This window comes from Barbus barbus (assembly GCF_936440315.1).
Source record: "Barbus barbus genome assembly, chromosome: 37".
Lineage (NCBI taxonomy): Eukaryota > Metazoa > Chordata > Actinopteri > Cypriniformes > Cyprinidae > Barbus > Barbus barbus.
The window spans coordinates 23,652,264-23,673,771 of record NC_136715.1 but is presented as its reverse complement, the minus strand read 5'-3'; the positions used below and the strand labels follow the sequence as shown (position 1 = coordinate 23,673,771).

General features: G+C 37.1%; 1 protein-coding gene across 5 annotated transcripts in view; it reads left to right on the top strand.

Annotated features, from left to right (window-relative positions):
* Positions 1 to 19,160, top strand: part of LOC306857082 (cyclin-dependent kinase 2-like) — a 29,385-nt gene extending 10,225 nt beyond the window's left edge. For 4 of the 5 annotated variants that reach the window (XM_079396767.1, XM_079396766.1, XM_079396765.1 and 1 more), the window contains exons 6-8: positions 387 to 488; positions 583 to 786; positions 18,245 to 18,839. In XM_079396767.1, coding sequence (XP_079252893.1) covers positions 387 to 488; positions 583 to 786; positions 18,245 to 18,349 — 411 coding nt within the window. In that variant the 3' untranslated portion in view covers positions 18,350 to 18,839. Of the gene's footprint in view, positions 1 to 386; positions 489 to 582; positions 787 to 18,244 lie in introns of all 5 variants that reach the window. The other variant, XM_079396764.1, reaches the window with a different exon arrangement.
* The last annotated feature ends 2,348 nt before the right edge of the window (positions 19,161 to 21,508 follow it).

Below are 21,508 nucleotides of genomic sequence, written 5' to 3'. Positions count from 1 at the left end.
GCACATATTTGCATGAATTGTAAAAACTCAAATACTAGAGTGATCAAACATTTTGGTTAAAGGATTTTTTTTTTAAGTTTGTATAAAATATGACCCCCCACCACCACCTCTCCTCTCTCTCTCAAAAGAATTCCCCCATCATGTTTGCTAGCTTACAGCAACGGAGGAGGATGAAGGATTTTAGTCTAAAATTTGAATTCTTAATAGTATTAAGAATTCAAATTTTATACTAAAATCCTTCATAACTCTTATATCTTGTAGTTGTAAAATTCAATTGTTAATTGTTATTGGTAACCAATTTTGTGTGTGGATGACCATGCAAACAAGCTACCAGCAAAGGCCCTAATTGATCTTTAACAGCTGCAATTTTATCTTTTTTTTCATAGGTTGTAACTTTGTGGTACAGAGCTCCAGAGATTCTCCTGGGATGTAAATATTATTCTACAGCTGTTGACATCTGGAGTTTGGGCTGTATCTTTGCTGAAATGGTATTTCTTTTTTTGAATGTACACGGCATCTTTTACTTTTATTGATTACTTGTGTTCTTTTACTTTTGACACACTTTCTGGCTTTTCATACCAGATCACTCGGAGGGCTTTGTTTCCTGGAGACTCTGAAATAGACCAGCTCTTTCGGATATTTCGGACACTTGGCACTCCGGATGAAACTATATGGCCTGGAGTCACCTCAATGCCAGACTACAAACCCTCCTTTCCCAAGTGGGCACGACAGGACCTGTCTAAAGTGGTGCCACCCCTGGATGAAGATGGCAGAGACCTACTTGGGGTAAGAGGACAACAGTGTTTATCTAGTATTATGCGATGTTGAACAGCCTCAATATTTCAAGTCTAAAATGTGAACTTCTGAATGCTGAGCAGGGATTGCCTTGTGAGTCAAAGTGCTCAGGTTAACCTCAGTACATTGCAGCTTTGCACCAATCTGGACTGGACACCATTTTTCATCTAGTCTTATTGGAGACTTTTAATATAGCTGTTTTTCTTTCACTGTAGTGCTGGGCAATATAACCAGAAATCTGTATCTCAATTTTAAGATTCTGGTGGTTTTGTTATAATTTTTTCTTTACCTGACTGGACCCATATATAGGTTTATAGAGGTTTATTGGTAGCACTTTATTTTACAGTCTTGTTCTGTTTACACATTGTGGCAATTAAAATAACTGGGTAGAAACTAGGTATGAGGCCTAATCCTGAAACTACCCCTAAACCTAACCTTGACCCATGCAGTTACCTTAGATTACCAGTAGTGCTGGGCGGTATACCAGTTCATACCGTATACCGGTGTTTATTTTTCTTATGATATGAATTTTTTAAATACCGTCATTTACATAACGTTTGGAATGCGACACTGTTAGAGAGAGGTCTCTTTTCACTATTGCTTTGTGGCGAGGACACAGCTCTATGTGTTACTAAGCGTGAAAGTTCCGAAACTGAAGCTGTAGAACTAGTAGAACATGATGACACAGAAGAACTCATCCACAATATCCACCGCACGCTGCCATCAGCTTCTCTCACACACGAGCGCGACTTTAGCACTATATTTAGCAACTTTCAGACCCTTTTAGCTGCTTTTTTCCATAGAATATACAAACTGACAAACCTAGCGACATTTTTGGATAAACCTTATGGTTCAGTTGGAAGATTCAGTCGCCAGTGCTGCCCCGCGAGCGCGAGATCTGACTCTCCTGGCGCAGTTTCGCCTCTCTCTGCGGCTGTTCTGTGCAGTGAGCGGCAGCAGGGGTTCCCAAACTTTTCCATTCCACGACCCACCTAGACAAGTAGAATCTATTTCAAGACCCACCAACATATTTGAGATAAAAAACAGTTGACATTACTATAAACTTAATCTTAATTAAAAGCATAATATGGCAGAAATTAAGTATTTAAGAAAAATAGCCATTTTATTTTCTAGTACCGCTGTAAAATTTCACTACTAATATTTACGTTTTAATTTCTTCATTTACAGACGATAATGAGTCTATGAAATATGTCCATAAAACCTCGAAACGCGCTCACTCCGGTGCGACTATGAACTGTAATCCGCGCTGCGAGTTTTGTTAAACTCATTGCGGGGTTCAGCGCAGAAAAGGCCTTCACAACCCAACACCTTTTTTTTTTTTTTTTTTTTTTTTTTTTAGCAAAGCATAAGAAGAGAAGCAGAATCTCAAACAGTTTGGAGATTAAAATAATTGTGAAATTGTAAAAATAATAAACAGATGTGTCTCATTTTAAATAAACACCAAAAACCGAGATGACAAATTTACTTCAGCCGGAAATTTACTTTTGCAATGGTTGAATAAATGTTCAGCTATATCTTCAAAAGATTTTTTAACTTTGGCACATTTTTAGCCCGGCCCTAGCCCGGCCCTGTCCCGAGACGCTCAGGCGCTAGCCCGGCCCTGTCCCGAGACGCTCAGGCGCTAGCCCGGCCCTGTCCCGAGACGCTCAGGCCCTAGCCCAGCCCTGTCCCGAGACGCTCAGGCCCTAGCCCGGCCCTGTCCCGAGACGCTCAGGCGCTAGCCCGGCCCTGTCCCGAGACGCCCAGGCCCTAGCCCGGCCCTGTCCCGAGACACTCAGGCCCTAGCCCAGCCCTGTCCCGAGATGCTCAGGCCCTAGCCCGGCCTTGTCCCGAGACGCTCAGGCGCTAGCCCGGCCCTGTCCCGAGACGCTCAGGCGCTAGCCCGGCCCTGTCCCGAGACGCTCAGGCGCTAGCCCGGCCCTGTCCCGAGACGCTCAGGCGCTAGCCCGGCCCTGTCCCGAGACGCTCAGGTGCTAGCTCGGCCTTGTCCCGAGACGCCCTAGCCCGGCCCTGTCCCGAGACGCTCAGGCCCTAGCCCGGCCCTGTCCCAAGACGCGCAGGCGCTAGCCCGGCCCTGTCCCGAGACGCTCAGGCGCTAGCCCGGCCCTGTCCCGAGACGCTCAGGCCCTAGCCCGGCCCTGTCCCGAGACGCTCAGGCCCTAGCCCGGCCCGTGTCTTGACAGCTTGTCAGAATTACTGGCCCGAGTCCGACCCGAGCCAGTCTTTTTTTTCCCCCTTCTCCCAAAACGGCTCATGTTTCAGCTATTAAAATAGTTCAGTTTTGTATGTAATTAAACAAACAAAACTGAAACTAAATGTAGTTAATTTAGAAAAATATTTGGAGCTTTTTTTTGTTCATTAAATAGGCCTACGTTTTTTTTCTTTCTTAAAGTAACGACCAAGTGGCCAGCGGCAGACCATATGTTTGATCAATTTAGCCTTCTCAAATTTGCCTAAAATAAAATCTACAGATATACTAAAACAGTTCAAGCATATATCAATGTTTATACGTTAATCATCATCTTCATCTTTGCGACACTGACACAGAAAACACTAGTTTATTAGTAAATAATTAAAATATCGCCTTACTATTTCCCCCGGACACATTCATGGTAATTACTTTTGCTGGGGCTTTACGGCAAGCTTTATTGAGTGTATTTGAACGCATAACTCTTCAGCTGCTCTGATGGCACTCGCTGCTGCTGCGGGACTCTAAACCCCATCGAACCCCGCACGGACTCATGTTGTTTCCACCAGCGTGGCAATTATTTTCATTAGGCTACTAATTGATGGATGTCGAAAATATAAAAATAAGGAGAAGCCTAAAACAGGCCCGAGTCTGAACTATGACATGAAAATTGGCCCGAAGCCCGGCCCTAGAGGCGTAAAAAAGTCGGGGCCGGGCCGAAATGCAAGGCTCTATCACAGAGTTCAAACAGATGATAGAAATGAATGAACATAGCCTACCTGAAACAGTTTTCGCAACATTTGAATTTTCCGGTGTATGCAATCTCATGCAGCACACAGCACAGTGAAGTGAGCGAGTATCTTCTCATTAATAATGCTGACGAGCATTTTAATAATGAACCATCGCTCTGAGACCCTCACTGTTATTACAACTCGTGCGCGCCCGCGCTTCAAAACACACAACGCATGTTTTAAATCCTGGCCTTTGCGATTCGAAAATCGTACTGAGCAATATCGCAATTCGTAATTGATCTTTGTATATAGTCCCGCCCTAGGAACTGTGTGTGTGTGTGTGTCATTTAGCTGCCGCCAAGTGGCTTTGTGCGACCCACAGTTTGAAAACCCCTGAGCGGCAGAGAAGAAGCAGTGCATTCAGCTGGCCGCACCGCAGCAGACTCAGTAAATGAGTACAAAACAGCATTTCCAAGCACCTGTCACTTACTGACAGTTAGGAATTATAAATATGAGCATAGTTTGTCTGTTAATATTATGCACTTTTTTTGTTTGTTGTTTTTTTTAGTTTGTTACTCTACTTTTTTGTTACTCAGTGCGCTGCATGAGACAAAAAAGAAATATAGCCATATAACATAGTGTAACGTTAGATGCATGTTGATTTTATCAGATGATGTCGCGATTATAAATGAGAGTGACTCCTGGTTAACATGTAGGCTATTAATGGATTGTATTTAATCACTATTTAGTGTGGAATTTTTCTACAATATTCGCTCATCATGACAGTAAAATAGGGCCTTCCAAGTTAATCTACTGCAGTATTTCCACTTTCAATCAGTAGAAAATGTGGTTAACATCCAGGTCATGCATGAAAAAAAATAATACCGTCATATACCGTGAAACCGGAATGATTTTGAAAAATACCGTGATATAATTTTTTTTGTCATACCGCCCAGCACTAGTGTACACTCACAGCTAGTGTAAAGGCTGTTCACACCAAGGACGACTATAATGAAAATAATTTAGTAATCGTTCTAATGTTGGAGTAGTGGAGTGCACACAGCATTTGTGACTGAAAACTACTGCGTGCGACTATGAAAAACCTCCTACCTACATTTCACTGCTGGTTATACTCTGTATAATTGTGTATGTGACAAATAAAAAACTCTTGAATCTTGAATCTTGAAAAATATTTAGGAGCACCAGTGAGACTGACCCGATCAGCAAATTGCTGAGGGAGCTTTAAAGGTTTCTAACGTACTTGCGTGTTTTTGCAGCGTTGAGTAATGTATCATAGACGTATTCTCTCATTATAACAAAAAAAAGTGTAGAGCGAGTGTAAATTCATTGTGCAGTGTAAGGAGCTTCGTTGATTATAATGGAGTTTTGTGAGATCGCGATGAACTAAGATGAGTGACAGCTTTTAATTATTATCAAGGGAGTTTGCAAATGTGATACTGATTTAATACAACAGTTCGTTAAACAAGAAGTTAATATTAAGTGACTTATATTGTCTGACAACAACACTATTGCTTTATTTTGCTCCATTTCATCAACAAAAATAGTTTCAGCCGCTGCGCATCTCCATTCAAACACAGTGGTGTTTCGTTTATGAATGAACTGCATTTTTAAACGAATCTAGCGAGTCAATGATTCAATTACCCATTCATAAAGAGAGTCACGTACTTCATTCCTGAATGAATCAGCCGTTCGAACGAATCAATTAAATGAATGATTCAGTGATCAAATCAGTGACATACCGCCACCTACTGGCAGTTTGTTTCATTTTTCTGAAATCTTTTCTGTTATTTAAATAATTTAATAGGCCTATTTCTACATTCAAAATTGTATATTTAAAACATTAACCTCAACATGAATTTAATTACACTAATGCAACTTCTGAGCCTCATTAAACATCTGAAATACACCTACAAGCCACTTGTGTTCTTCTGTGCCACCTCTGTAGTACAAATTTATTTCTTAAATACTGATTTCATTTGATTGGCATCTTATTCTACTTCTTATTCTACTTGTTTTTATTCTGTTTTGTTTTAATTTGAAATGATAAAAAGCTTATAAATATATATTTTTTAATTTGACAAAAGATGACATACTTTTAATAAAAGTTAGAAAAATGCCATTACAAAGGTAAAAACTAAATTAATGGGAAGGTTAATGTTTTTATTAGAAGTTTTGATTATTGATTTGAAGGTGCTCCTAAATGTTTGACCGTGCTCCTAAATTTTTTTAAATTAGGAGCACAAGCGCTCCTAAAAAGAAAAGTAAGCGTAGAGCCCTGTGGCACACTATAATGAAAATGACACAGATTCCAACACACTTGGCCGATATTTGGCATTTTTTTATTAATCGGCATCGGCCGATTGTGCTGCAAATTAGGCAGATTAATATACAGGTGCGTCTGCAAGCAACACGTGATGCTGCCTCGTGCGACAAGCAGATTGCCATTCCACTGGCACAACGGATAACCCTGTGATGTCCCCCTCTACCTGCTAACTTTTTGAAGAGAGAACTACCTGGTAGAGCTGTGCGATTAATCGAATCGCAATCACGATTTGAGACGTTGCGATTTGTGCGATGTGGACGCGATATTACTCTGATCCAGATCATATGCAGGACTGCCAGCCTTGAGTGACAGTCTTACTAACCAACAGAGTGAGCGCACCTTCTCCCCGATCAGCACTGCTCTAGCCAACTGTGTAAACACCCACAGTTTAAAAAGGGTCAGATCAAAAGTTAGGCAAATTAAAACTAAAGAAAGCATATATATATATATATACTGCATGTTCGCTAATTCAGAAGATCGCACACACAGCCCGTGTCTCTGAATGCTTCTCATACTCGCTCCGCTCTGCCCCACACTTTTATACTCACGGTCTCGTGCCCGGTTCTGCTCTGCAAGTCTCTCACGAGCGCATCTGACAATATGGACGAGGCCTGACGCACGCACGCAACCTGTGTCCACTCCCGCCTGGCTCCGCGTTTAAAACGAATGTAAATCAGCCTAAATGAATTTGTTTTGGCTTGTCGTTTATAGCTAGCTTCTTATATTTTTAATTCTTGTTCTTTTCTAAATCCTGTTAATTGAAAGCATTTGTTGTGGAGTGAGGGGAACTAAAATAGCCTAGACATGTAGTTGCAAAGTTACTTACTGTTAGTAGAATGTCTAAAGTGGACTATCGAAATAAAGTGTTACCAGTTTGTTTTCCAGAGAGCGAACAATTGAGAGCATGAGTGTTGGAAGAGCCGGTCTTGTGGGGTTAGCTCTTAGCCTAGCTCGTATACCCCCGCGCTTACCGCGCTTCCGTCCTCTCTCACACCGCTTGCGACGCTGCCTTGTGCGGTTGGCATCAGCAGGCGAGGCCGCGGTCTCGAGGTCCGGCTCCAGCAGTAAACAAAGGCCTCGTAGCTTCTCAGTAGCCGCCGGCGAGAGTTGTTGTTTGTATGCGTTGCCGATATCCAAAAAGACTTTGGCGATCATAGATGAGTTTTGGGGTGATTTCGGTAGTTAACGGTAAACTGACACTATTTGGAGACGAACAGACGACATTAAAAGACATAAAAGCACCGTCTTTGGGACCCGGAGTCTGATCGCGCCGCCATCTTGGATTAATTTTTTTATTAATCCAATTGAATAAATTTTTTACATTTAATTATTCCTCTTGACAATACCTCATAGATTCTCTATGGGGTTCAGGTCAGGCAATGAATCTAAAATATATTACTTAAAAGAAAAAAATTTACTTTTTCACCACTTTCTAATTTATTGTGATGCACCTGCACATAATAAATAATATTTTGGCATTCAGATACATCGCGAATACGGAAAAATTAGATTTTGTGTCGAATGAGAGACCCAACGGCAGGTTGGGTCTCTCATTCGACACAGTCGTTTCGTTTTAGCCTAAATGAATTCGTTTTGGCTTGTCGTTTATAGCTAGCTTCTTATATTTTTAATTCTTGTTCTCTTCTAAATCCTGTTAATTAAAAGAATTTGTTGTGGAGTGAGGGGAACTAAAATAGCCTAGCTATGTTTACAGTGTTTATTATAATGTTTATAAACATTTCACGTCGGCATTAGGCCTATTTCTGAATGAAGTAATAAAATGCGACCTATATGTGACTTTTCTCTCTCTCTCTCTCTTTCTTTCTTTCTCTCTCTCTCTCTCTCTAAAAAATGCAATTTGTTATACGCACAGCATATTTTAACCATGCAGCAAACCTTTTGAAATATTTTGATAAATTACTGAAAAAAAATGAACATCCCTGAGATGAAGGGGGAAAAAAAAAGAAAGAAAAAGAAAATCGGCCAAAAAAATCGGCATCATATATCGGCCATCGGCTGCCCTGATCTCTAAATATCGGCATCGGCCAGAGAAAAAACCCATATCGGTCGACCTCTAAATCTCAATGGATGCGCAGTGCACCTGTATTTATACCGTGAACTCTAGTGTAACGGGGCACGACTCGCCGTCGCTTTGGTGAGAGCAGAGAGAGAAAGAAAGAGTGTTACATACATGCAGAATTGACACGCTACAAGTAAATGATATTCCTTGTTGTATTTTCAGGTCAAAATAACAGTTCCTTTTGGATTTTTTCAGCTTTTAAGAACTGCCGGGTTTTCCGGTAGTGGGCAGAACTAATGCACAAATGGCAATCTCATTGGCTGGTGCTCACCTATTATCGTCCCTGTTTTGATTTAAGCGAACCAGTTCGAGCGAACGCAAACAACCTGATTAATATTCATGAATCCAGCAGCTCATTAATTAGTACATTTTATACTGTTCTTATGATCAGAATTCGTATTGTTATAATAATTATTATTATTATTATCATCGTCTTATCAGTGTTATTGTTAGTTTTTTCCCTTTTTTTTTTTTTTTTTTTTTTTACAAAAACACTGAATGACCAAAAAAGTACCACCACCAGTCCTAAATTCAGTTAAATGTCTATGCATTCATACATGGTCACTAAGTTTTAATTCTAATTACTAAAGTTCTATGATTAAGTAATACTTCATTATCATAATGTCATATTATAATGCTTGACTGACTTCAGATATATAAAAAGCTGTACCATTTTACGAACATATACAGTATATATATATATATATATAGGCCTAGTATTATCAGTCTAGTGAGTAAACAAAAAAATGTACTAGCCAGTGGCGATTCAATTACCAAGGTGTTGGTAGAGGGTTGTCAGGCCCGTCTGAAGTTTGCCAATGATTCAGAGGAGAACTGGGTGAAAGTGTTGTGGCCAGATGAGACCAAAATCCAGCTCTTTGGCATCAACTCAACTTGCGTGTTTGGAGGAGGAGGAATGTTGCCTATGACCCCAAGAACACCATCCCCACCGTCAAACATGGAGGTAGAAACATTATGCTTTCGGGGTGTTTTTCTGCCAAGTGGACAGGAAAACTGCACCGCATCAAAGGGACGATGGACGGGGCCATGTGCCATCAGGGCATTGAAGCCAACCAGGGCATTGAAAATGGGTCGTGGATGAGTATTCCAGCATGACAATGACCCAAAACACACGGCCAAGGCAACAAATGGCTCAAGAAGAAGCACATTAAGGTCCTGGAGTGGCCTAGCCATTTTCCCATACAAAATCTGTGGAGGGAGCTGAAGGTTTGAGTTGCCAAACGTCAGCCCTAAACCTTAATGACTTGGAGAGGATCTGCAAAGAGGAGTGGGATAAAATCCCTCCTGAGATGTGTGCAAACCTAGTGACCAACTACAAGAAACATCTGACCTCTGTGATTGTCAACAAGGGTTTTGTCACCAAGTAATAAATCATGTTTTGCGAAGGGGTCAAATACTTATTTGACTCATTAAAATGCTAATCAATTTATAACTTTTTTTAAAATGCATTTTTCTGGATTTTTTTGTTGTTATTCTGTCCCTCACTGTTCAAATAACCCTACCATTAAAATTATAGACTGATCATTTCTTTGTCAGTGGGCAAACGTACAAAATCAGTAGGGGATTAAATAACCCCCCCCCCCCCCCCCCCCCCCCAACTGCATAGGCATATGGCTTTATTTTAACAGTGTTGTTCAATAAAGCCATGTGATTACTTGGTTTTGATTCTTTATTTGAACCAATTATTATTGTTGCATTGTTAGTGTAACATATACATAAATGTAGTCATACTAAAACCTGTTTTTCACTTAGGTCTATTTTTATTATTAAAAAATATCAGATTACTCAATTGTCAAAATAATCAGTAGGTTACTAGATTACCAAAATAATTGTTAGTTACAGCTCTAGATTAAATCTAAATATTTCAAAATACAACTACATTGTTTTGTGGAGCTCAGCGTTTTGCTTTTTGTGATTTAAAAGACAAATATTTTGTCATTGAAAATTTCTTAAAATAGTATTAAAATATTGTCTAAAGTATCTGTATTTAGTCTCATTTTAGGAGCTAAGCGTATTGCCACACGACTCCTCGATTGTCCTCGAGCGTGATATAGTGTGTTATGATGCCTTTGCTCTTCAGGTTATTCATTTATTCATGAAAAAAAAGCACTTTTAATAAGGAAATCGATAACTTTGGCAACTTTAACATTTGAAAAGATACTATGGTAGAGTCTTTGCATGTGCTGCACATTATTTTTTACAATTTTGTTTTATTAGTTTATTTATTATAATGTAAAAGATAACGATTTTGTGATCTCTAATTTTAGTCCTTGAAAACAAAAACAAAGTAGGACTTGTAAAATCCTTGAAAGTCCTGGAATTTCATTTTTCATCTTCTCTATGAACCCTGGAATGATTTTGCAGCTGATGAACAATAAAAACATTGATGGCTAAATCTAATCAGAATCCATGCTGCTTTAAAGAGCTCCATCATTTAAAGTTGCAGATGACAAATGCAGTGTGCTTATAATAAACAATGTTATTGAACTCTAATGTGGATGCTAATATAGTTATTGTTAAAGTTATCTTCATAGTTATTAGTGAGCATTTTAGACTTTCTTCCTGAAGTTCACTGACAAGCTGCACAAAACAGATTTCATAATCACAGACCGTTTTTTATTGCCTGATTTTGAAATCGAAGAAATCGGTCTGCGATTATGAAAGCTGTTTTGCGCAGCTTGTCAGTGAACTACGGATCTGTGTAGTAAATGTTGCTCCATCTGAAAGCACAGCGAGTTTGAGTCTTTTATAACGTGCATTTGAAAAAGCAACATGCGTCAAACATCTTTCCAAATATGCAAAGCATTTATGAACCTCTTGGCCAAAAAAATACTACATTTAATAACATGGTTTTACACTAAACTCACTTAGCATTGCATTATAAATATAGCATTGCATTATAAATGAATTTTACAAACTAGCCTTTTATTTAGTATGAAACCCCTTTAATTTTGGTGAGGAATCTGGCATTTTGAGTGACATTTGCACATCCCCTCATGACTATATGCCACTGCAATAGACACATTTTGCAGTATTAAGGTTAACAATTAATTGATTAATTGATTGTCAATTTAAATGACGATAGATCATGGAAATGATCGAAAATTGACCCTAGTTGGGATGCTTTCACACTACAGGCTCGTGTGAGCCACATCTCTGTGAGTAACTGTTGTAAAGTAGTACAGTGTTTCCTCCTAGGATTTTTTTTTCCAGCTGTGGTGTCAGGACTATTTCCCATGGGCTATCCCCCCCCCCCCCCCCCCCCCCCCCCCCCCCCCCACTCAAGAATCACTTGCACTCAGAATTGATTTTATTATAACTAAAAAAGATAACTAAATAGTAAATAATAAAATATGAACGAATAAATTAATGACAATCAATAGCACAAACAAAAACAAGATACAAATTAAATTTGTAATCTATTCAACTGTAAAATAACACTGGATAGTCTTCACTGTATAAATAGACAGTAATGACAGACAGCAGCAGGTTTATTTGGGCTACTGTCTCTTTAAGACCTCATGCAGGGATCTAAAATACTGTTACACAGGGCTTACACAGTAAGCATACTTTTCTTTTTAGGAGCACTTGTTCTCCTAATTTAAAAAAAATTAGGAGCACCTTCTGATCAATAATCAAAAATTCTGATCAAAAATTAGCCTGCCTAATACGAGGTGATATGACACCTTAAAGTGATTAACAGGGGCATTTACTTTTTACCTTTGACATAGATGACATACTTTTAATAAAATTTGAAAATTACCAAATTCAAAAATTTTAATTTATAAGCTGTTTAGAATTTCTAATTTAAACAATATAAGAAGTAGAATAAGACATAAGTTAGCAATCATATGAAATTCGTATTAATAAAAAATTAATTTGTACTACAGAGGTGGCACAGAAGAACATAAAAGTGGCTTGTAGGTACGTTTAATGAGGTTCAGGGGTGGCATGAGTGCAATTAAATGCATAAATTCATGTTTTAAATATAGAAATATTAAATGATTTAAATAACTGAAATTATACTTTACAAATGAAACTGAAACCGCCAGCAGGTGGCTGCATGTCACTGATTTTTATCACTGAATCATTCATTCAATTAATTCGTTCGAACAGCTGATTCATTCAGGAATGAAGCAAGTGACTTGTTTATGAATGGGTAATCATGAATCACTGACTCACTAGATTCGTTTAAACGCAGTTCATTCATGAATGAAACACCGCTGTGTTTGCTTTTAAAGATGCGCAGCACTCAGCTGTTACTTTATTTGGAACTATTTTCCTTGATGAAATGGCATAAAATCAGGCATTAGTGTTATATTTAGACAAAGTAAATCACTTAATATTAACTTCTTGTTTATTGAACTGTTGTATTAAATCAATATCACACATACTCCCTTAATAATCTTTAAAAGCTGTCACTGTTTATCGCAATCTGTAGGCTCACAGAAAACGGTCTATAAGATTGAGTTCTCTTTCATTTTAAATAAGCAAGACTCAAAAGCACATGCAAATGATACATTGCGTCATCTGTCATTGCGTTATATGCACAGAACCTGCGTGAATTAGTAGAATTATTATTAATAGCTGCAAACCCTTGCCGAAATTCAAGTCCTGTTATGTCACTACTGAGAAGCTGCAGCTGTGGCGGGGATGATTTTTGGTGTGGCGGCCCGCCACGGCTGAATGAATGTAGTGGAAACACTGTAGTAGGTGTATTCGACTTGATGCGGCATTGCGCAGACCGATTGGTGTATTACAGTACCGCAAGAGCTATAGGGAGCAGACTGCTCTGTATGGTTTCGATTCGCTCTCGCGGATGTCCAACACTGATTGAACACCCCTAGTGCTGCAGGCTTATTGTCTCACTGACGTTGACGAGATTATCGTGATATCAGCATCTCAGAACATCTGTGTTCACAATCAATCAAATTAGCCATTCTAGGACACTGAAACATTGTATTATTCATGAACTTGCACTCCTGTAAATGCCACTCTGAATCCGGTGAAGCATGTGTGTGTAATTGTATCACTTGCACAATTTGAAAGTCGCACTAAGCCATATCACAAAATATCTATTTAATTTTGATAAATCGTGAAACCCTGTGCTCTCATGAACAGACTATTTTGTTAAGAGAGAGTGAATAGCAGAGGAAGAATCTGTAACCAGCTCTCTTGTCTCTCTACTGTTGTACTTGTATACAAAAATCTGAATGGATTTTTGAAACGCATTTTTCCAAAAGCACCACCTAATGTCAGAGAGTGAATCTGGATTTTCTTTTCTTTTTACCTCGACACATTTGGCTGAACAGACAAATCACATGTGAAAATTTGACAGGATTTTTATGCCAAACATTTGTTACGGTGTGAAAACGTCTTGTCCTTTCAATTCCATGCCCCTTTCCTGAACCTGTGTCCTTATGCTTACTCAGATGGACTCATCACCGAGGAGAGAAAGGTCATGTCCAGATCCAGATTTGCGACACAACTTTGCAAAGTCTGCCAGTTCTGTGGTCTCTTCCCAGAATCGTACTGTACACTGCTCCCTTCCCAGAATCATGCATGGCTCACTCCTTTTGCACCAGAGCAGCAGCAACAGCAGCATCGGTCACAAATATGGGCTATGGGGTAGTGGTCCTCCATTGCTCATGACAATATTCACCTGAAGTTATGAACATCCTAAACACACAAAAGGATATGAGATCTGTGGTCGTTGTAAATTATTAGTTCTTCACAAAAAATTGCTATCATTTTGAACCAATATTACAGATCAATTATTCAGTTTGTGGCAGGTGGCGCGCTGTTGTGCAGGGGTTATCCATTTATTGGCAACATGCTTTATGTTTAACAGCACAGTTTGTAAAAAAAAAAAATCTTCATTTGTGTTCATGTGAAGAAAGGTCATATACAGTGCATATATTTTGGAAAGTGTTCCTATCCTTAACTCAGTGTTTTGGTGAAGCACCTTTAGTGGCAATTTGTAATTGTATTTGCACTCTTGGATTATGCTCTACGGATCCTCTCAAGCTCTGTTGGGTTGGATGGGTACTGTCACTGGATAACCATTTTCAGTTTCAGATATTTGTTTGGGTTCAGGTTTTGGTCGACCGATATATCGGTCGATATTTGGCATTTTTACAAGTTTTTCTGTTTGGCCGTTGCGTTCGAGGCGGGACTTTTATTTTGATGCAGCTGATAACGGCAGCACCTGAGCACACAGTGCTCACATTCTCCCTCTTGTTCGCTGTAGTCGTTAAACAGTTCTGTCTAATAATCAGATATAACTGTTAAAATGTATACAAAAAAGTATTACAATTGCTTTTATGTTATTAGTAATAGAAAGGCAAACATTATAATACTTTCTTTACAATACATATTAGGGGTGTAAAGATAAACGTATTCGTATTGAACTGTTTGGTACAAGGTTTTTAGTTCGGTTACGCATTACAAACCGAATGATTCATTGGACTAATCCTATTACAATTGGAAAATAAAAGTGAAAAATAATGTTCTCAGTGCCATTGCACTCAACAAGGCAGCCCAAACGACGTAACAGGCAACGTGCTGTCTGCCCCGTGATAACCTCCTCTTGCTGGGGTGCATCAAAAAATGGTGATCTTGTATCGACGATAGCCAGAGATATTGGCAAAAACATCAATTATTGCCAATATTTTTGGATTTGGCTTTTCCAATTAATGTAGGCCTGTAGCATTCGTATTTTTATTAGGCCTATTATTATTATTATTATTATTATTATAAGTTACTTTTATTAATAAATTAATTTATTATAATTAATTTGCCCCGCAATATTACCGCATAACTGATGTGCCTCGAGGATAATAAAAGATTAGGCGATTTACTCCTCAATTAAAATGTTTTAAAAAAGGTCTTTTAAAACAGGTCTATTATACAATGAATTATAATATAAAGGCCTATAATTAAAATATTAATACTGCAGCCATCAATAAAAATAAATGAAATAAAGCTTTAGCCTATTTCAAGCACCGACTTTCAAAAACAACCCATTTAACACGAAATCCGTTTCTTCTCATTTTCTTTCACTATGTACAGGCCACAAGAGAAATATTAAAGGGAATAAATGAAAATGGTTAGCTATATACCATTATCAGCATATGTTGAAGTATTCGTCGTTCCGTTTTTACTTTCACTTTCTGCATAGTGAATTAACCGAGAATAAGACGTTCACCAGCATAACACTTGCGAAAACGTTTGCACGTTGCTTATGTGATATCTGTTGGCTCACCTTCATGGTTTAAAACAGAAACATTTCCAACATTGCCCCCCCCCCACCCACCCCAACTGAACCGTGACACCACTGTGTCGTATCGAACCGAACCGTTACATCCCTAGATGTTTGCGATGTCAATGCGATGGCCTTTGTAGATATTTAAACATGGTCATATTTAAGCTTTAAGCATATTTAAGTTTGAATTAATATGAAATAACACTTTACAACACTTGAGATTCCATTCCAAAAAAAACGGTAAAAGGAGTTTAGTATGTGTATTTAATTCAGTATTTATATTTAAGGAGTTTTAGTTTTAATTAGGGCTGCCACTAACGACTTTTTATTTTGATTAATCTATCGACAAATTTTTTCGATTAATCGATTAATCTAAACGATTAATTTCCTGCAAAATCAACAATTTTACTTAAAAATATTTTATTAAACCAAATGAAATCCAAATTTCTATGAAATCCTTTTTTAAAGCAAAAGTGAAGTGCAACAGAGTGCAAGAAGCAAGTGTCCATCTCAGTCCAGATCACTGAAATCACAGTTCAGTATTATAGTGTGAGAATGACAACATATACACATGTTCTAGTCTAATAATACAATTATAATCAAAAAACACTCTTTATTTACCAGAGTATTTACCAGAATTTATTTAGGTGAAAAATATAAATGTGCAGTATTTCTGAAAAATACTTTTTTTAATATAATATCAATTAATTGGATTAAAAATTGCTTTTTATTATTAAAATTTAATGGAACAATTAAAATGGAATCCAGAAAATAATGGAAAACAGAATTTGGTACAGATAAAACTGTAAAACTCAATTAATTAGGCAGGCTTTTTGATTAATAAAATAAAAAAAAACTGAATTTGGAAATAAAATGGATTTCATAGGGCCCTATAATTATAATATTTTTTTGTGGTAATAAAAATGGTTTCAAGTCAATAGATTTAAAAATTTCTTAAAGTACATATATAATAGCAATGATGTAATAATAATTAGTTCAAATAAAGTATCAAAAGCAAGAAATCATATGGTTTTATTGAACAAAACTGTTAAAATAAATAATGTATAATAAACAATAGAGCTAATGTAGATTACGCATTACAACAAAGGCCTGCAGAGGCGCCGACGGCCGGATGATTGATTTTACACATTACTGTTTAATATTGACCAAGCACCAATTAATTCAAACGTACAAACGTGGACATCTATCTGTGTAAACTCAGAGTGAGGGTTTGAGCTTTTATTTTGAAATCGTGATGTATTCTTCTGTGTTTGTGTGGATTTATAAATGATTTACCTTACAAATCTGATTAAATGGCACACATTGCATTCCCAGATGATTGTTATAATAAACACAAACTCACAACAACATGCAGAGATGGAGTATGAGTCGCTCCACACATGTAAATGATAACAGTTTCTGTGGAGCCCCTGTGAGACGCACGTGCTTAACCTACACGCATGGAAATAATTACAGCGCATGTAACGTTACTGTGTTAGAACTGCATCGCATATAATTATTTAATTAAATCATAGCGGTTGTGAATTCACAATTATGCTTAATTATGATTTTTAAATGCGTTTAATATATTATGCAGCCTTGGAAAATAGTCTAATAATGTGTTTTATGGATTCTCGGCTGTGAAATGCGCCACTTCCGGTATTTTGGTGCTTAGTCAACGCAGCAAAATTAAGTCGACGATTTTTAAAAATTGACTAGTCGACTAAAATCGACGAGCCCTAGTTTTATTTATTTTGCCTTAAAGATTTTTACCATTATAGGCTGGCTGCTTTCACACAATGTGGCCACACAACTGTGTTCAAACACCTTACCTTATACTATTCTACTTTTTCAACCATTTTGCTTAAAATCATGTCCAGTTGTCTTTTTGTCTATTCACTAATTTTTGCAGTTGATCTGATGCTTCCTGCCATGCTTAAATACTCATTCTGACTTTGTTGTGCTTGGGCCCTTTAATTCCTGCTTGTAGCTATATTTTATATGCTGTATACTGTATATAAATATATTTTATATACTGTATACTGTATACATATTTTATATATATTATATGATTGAAGTATATAGCTTATACATGATTCATTATAGTGGTATATTTGCATATTGAATTATACTGTTTTAGAACTATCTATAAATGAGATCAGATATATTTTTGTAAACTGACTTAGTTTACATGTGTTAGAAGATTGATGGTTAATGTGCTTTAGAAGGAGTAGTAATCTGTACGTAGACACTGATGATGGTGTGACATCAAAATGTTTGTCTTTGCACTGCACTTTTTTATATATGGTCTCTGAATAAAGACTTTTTTTCCTTGAAGGATGTCACTAAATACCCCCTACTGATTTTTCCTATGCCAAAGCATGCCTTGTGGTACTGTGTGTATGGATTCTCAGTGGCCACATAGCAAGCTTAAATTAAATATCTTTATTTTAATAATAACAACAATTCAGTAAGTGAATGTTTTCCACTAGGGAAGTACACCGTTACCAGAAGACTCAGTTGTCACCAATGATCAATCAAGTATGACACATCTTTATTGAATTTCAAATTGGATAACTGTACAGAAAGTATCAAAATTCATTCTTAATTTTGGGATTGGTGATGACTGATAATCTGATTTACAGGAGACCCACTCACGTCCCCGGTCCATCCTCGTTTTCGAGTGAATATGATTGTATTTTACATCTCTACCCCACAGTTTTTACCTGAAAACAATATTGATTTTAATTTGAATATTTCTAGTTTTTAACATTTTTTTTTGTTTTTGTTTTTTCCACAGCAAATGTTGATCTATGATCCTAACAAGAGGATCTCAGCAAAGAACGCCCTTGTTCATCGGTTCTTCCGTGATGTCACCATGCCAGTGCCCCCCTTACGCCTCTGAAGTCACCTGTGATGGGTACCTCAGCAGCACTGGAGTTTGGGTCCACTTTCTGAGAGTTATTTCCCATTTGTTTGGAAATTGATCAGTTTTATATTATGACTTTTTTATTTCATTATTCTAAGATGTTATTGTTCTAATTAATGATTTTAAACCTAATTTTTGATGGATTCATAAAATAGTTGTTTCTGCAACTTAATAAACTTGTTGCATTTTGTTCACATTGTGTAACATTGTTTCCATATTCAGTTTTTTTGCACATCTTTATCAAAGCACCAATTAACACAGCAACAAACATATAACAGAATGAATGACAGTAAGTTCCATTTAAAGCATTATATTGAACAGAATCTCCTCTGTGTAAAAAATAGTGTTGATGCTAGTTAGCCAAGTTTAGTACAAGTCATGCATTACTTTGGAGAACTCATTTATTCTATGTAAAAATCCTTCTTTGTTTTCCTTTGTACTTCTTGTTTAAAGGAATAGTTCACCCAAAAAAGAAAATTCTGTCATTAATTGCTCACCCTTAAGTCGTCCAAACCCATAAGACCTTCGTTCATCTTCAGAACACAAATTAAGATATTTATGAAATCTGAGAGCTCTCTGACCCTCTATAGACAGCAAGATATTACCACGATCGACACACAGAAACATGGCAAGGACATCAGTAAAATAGTCCACGTGACATCAGGGGTTCAACCATAATTTTATGAAGCTAAGAGAATAATTTTGTGTGCAAAGAAGACAAAATATATTCAATGATTCTTCTCCCCGAGTTTACCATCTTCCTTAATTTTGGAGAGTAACCCAAAACGTAATGAACATAATGCTGATTACATTGATTATATTCTGGGGTACTCTCCAAAATGGTGGAAGACGGTAACTCTGGGAGAAGAATGGTTGAATAAAGTTTTAGATCATGGTACCAACACTGGGTTTTTTTTAACCATGAAAGTGGGTTGACTTTCATGGTTAAAAGCCTCTGAAGTCACCTGTGATGGGTACCTCAGCAGCACTGGAGTTTGGGTCCACTTTCTGAGAGTTATTTCCCATTTGTTTGGAAATTGATCAGTTTTATATTATGACTTTTTTATTTCATTATTCTAAGATGTTATCGACACACAGAAACATGGCAAGGACATCAGTAAAATAGTCCACGTGACATCAGGGGTTCAACCATAATTTTATGAAGCTAAGAGAATAATTTTGTGTGCAAAGAAGACAAAATATATTCAATGATTCTTCTCCCCGAGTTTACCATCTTCCTTAATTTTGGAGAGTAACCCAAAACGTAATGAACATAATGCTGATTACATTGATTATATTCTGGGGTACTCTCCAAAATGGTGGAAGACGGTAACTCTGGGAGAAGAATGGTTGAATAAAGTTTTAGATCATGGTACCAACACTGGGTTTTTTTTAACCATGAAAGTGGGTTGACTTTTACTATTGTTCACCTTATAGTAACATGGCTAATCTGCTGTGTAGGTTTTGTTCTGGGTAAAATAATCTAAAAAACCAAAAACATTAGCCTGGCTTAAAGAAAGATTGACTTTGTTTCTTCATCGGAACAGGTTTTAAGAAATGTAGCTTCACATCACTTGCCCACCAATGGATCCTCTGCAGAGAATGGGTGCTGTTAGAATGAGTCCGAACAGCTGATAAAAACATCACAATAATCCACACGACTCCAGTCCATCAATAAACATCTTGTAAAGCAAAAAGCTTATTTAGTGCTTATGGCAAAAGGAGGCATCCAGTGAGGGGGCCTCTGTTCTTTCTTAGTTTATAGTCCCTGTTTTTAGTTTCTGCTTCCTGAGATTCCCATGTCTTTTGTTTCTGTAGTTACTCATGTTCACCTGTGCCTAGTGTAGAATCAGAAAGAGCTTAATTGAATTTGTGTGTGTAAAAACATACTTTGCAAAGGAATTTTTCTTGGTGACAGGAGCTTTAGTGCAGAACAAAGTACAAGAGTAGTTCAGACATATATACAAATTAAGGCAATTAAATAAAACACAATAAAAAAAGAAAACTTTCGTTATGTCGAGATCACGAGAAAATTAAGTCGTGATAACGACAAAACAACTTTCGTTATGTCGAGATCACGAGAAAATTAAGTCGTGATAACGACAAAACAACTTTCGTTATGTCGAGATCACGAGAAAATTAAGTCGTGATAACGACAAAACAACTTTCGTTATGTCGAGATCACGAGAAAATTAAGTCGTGATAACGACAAAACAACTTCCGTTATGTCGAGATCACGAGAAAACAAGACAGAAAAATTATAATAATGTATGGCCGCTTAGAACTTCCGTAAACAAAGAACAATCGAAAAGAATAAAACTACAACTAGGTTGATAATTGAAAATTAAAGAGAAAAAATATTTTTTTTTTTTAACTATTGATTGTGAACCACTAATTTGATAATGTTTATGATCAAAGATGACTATGATAATGATGACACAGTCATTTATATATTCTGACCAATCAGTGACCCTGGAGCACAAAACCAGTCTTAAGTCGCTGGGGTATATTTGTAGCAACAGCCAAAAATACATTGTATGGGTTAAAATTATAGATTTTTATTTTATGCCAAAAATCATTAGGACATTAAATAAAGATCATGTTCCATGAAGATATTTAGCAAATTTCCTACTGTAAATATATAAAAACTTCATTTTTGATTAGTAATATGCATTAAGAACTTAATTAACAACTTTAAAGGTGATTTTGTCAGTATTTAGATTTTTTGCTAAAGCCCTCAGATTCCAGATTTTCAAATAGTTGTATCTCAGCCAAATATTGTCCTATCCTAACAAACCATACATCAATGGAAAGCCTATTTATTCAGCTTTCAGATGTATAAACCTCAATTTCGAAACATTTACCCTTATGACTGGTTTTGTGGTCCAAGGTCACATTTTATAGATGGTATACATGGATATATATAGGACTTGGCTGAATACAATTTAGTGACTGCATCTTGAAACTATGGTAGAATGAAATCAAACACTGTGACTCTTGTTCAATGTACGCTGCTCTCAGTGATGTTGCATTTTTAGCACTGGTTAAACAAGACCAGTTTTACATGGACACCAAAGATTTGACACAGAATATTGAAAAATGCTGTCTAAAAATGTGTTCTTCACAATTGAATGA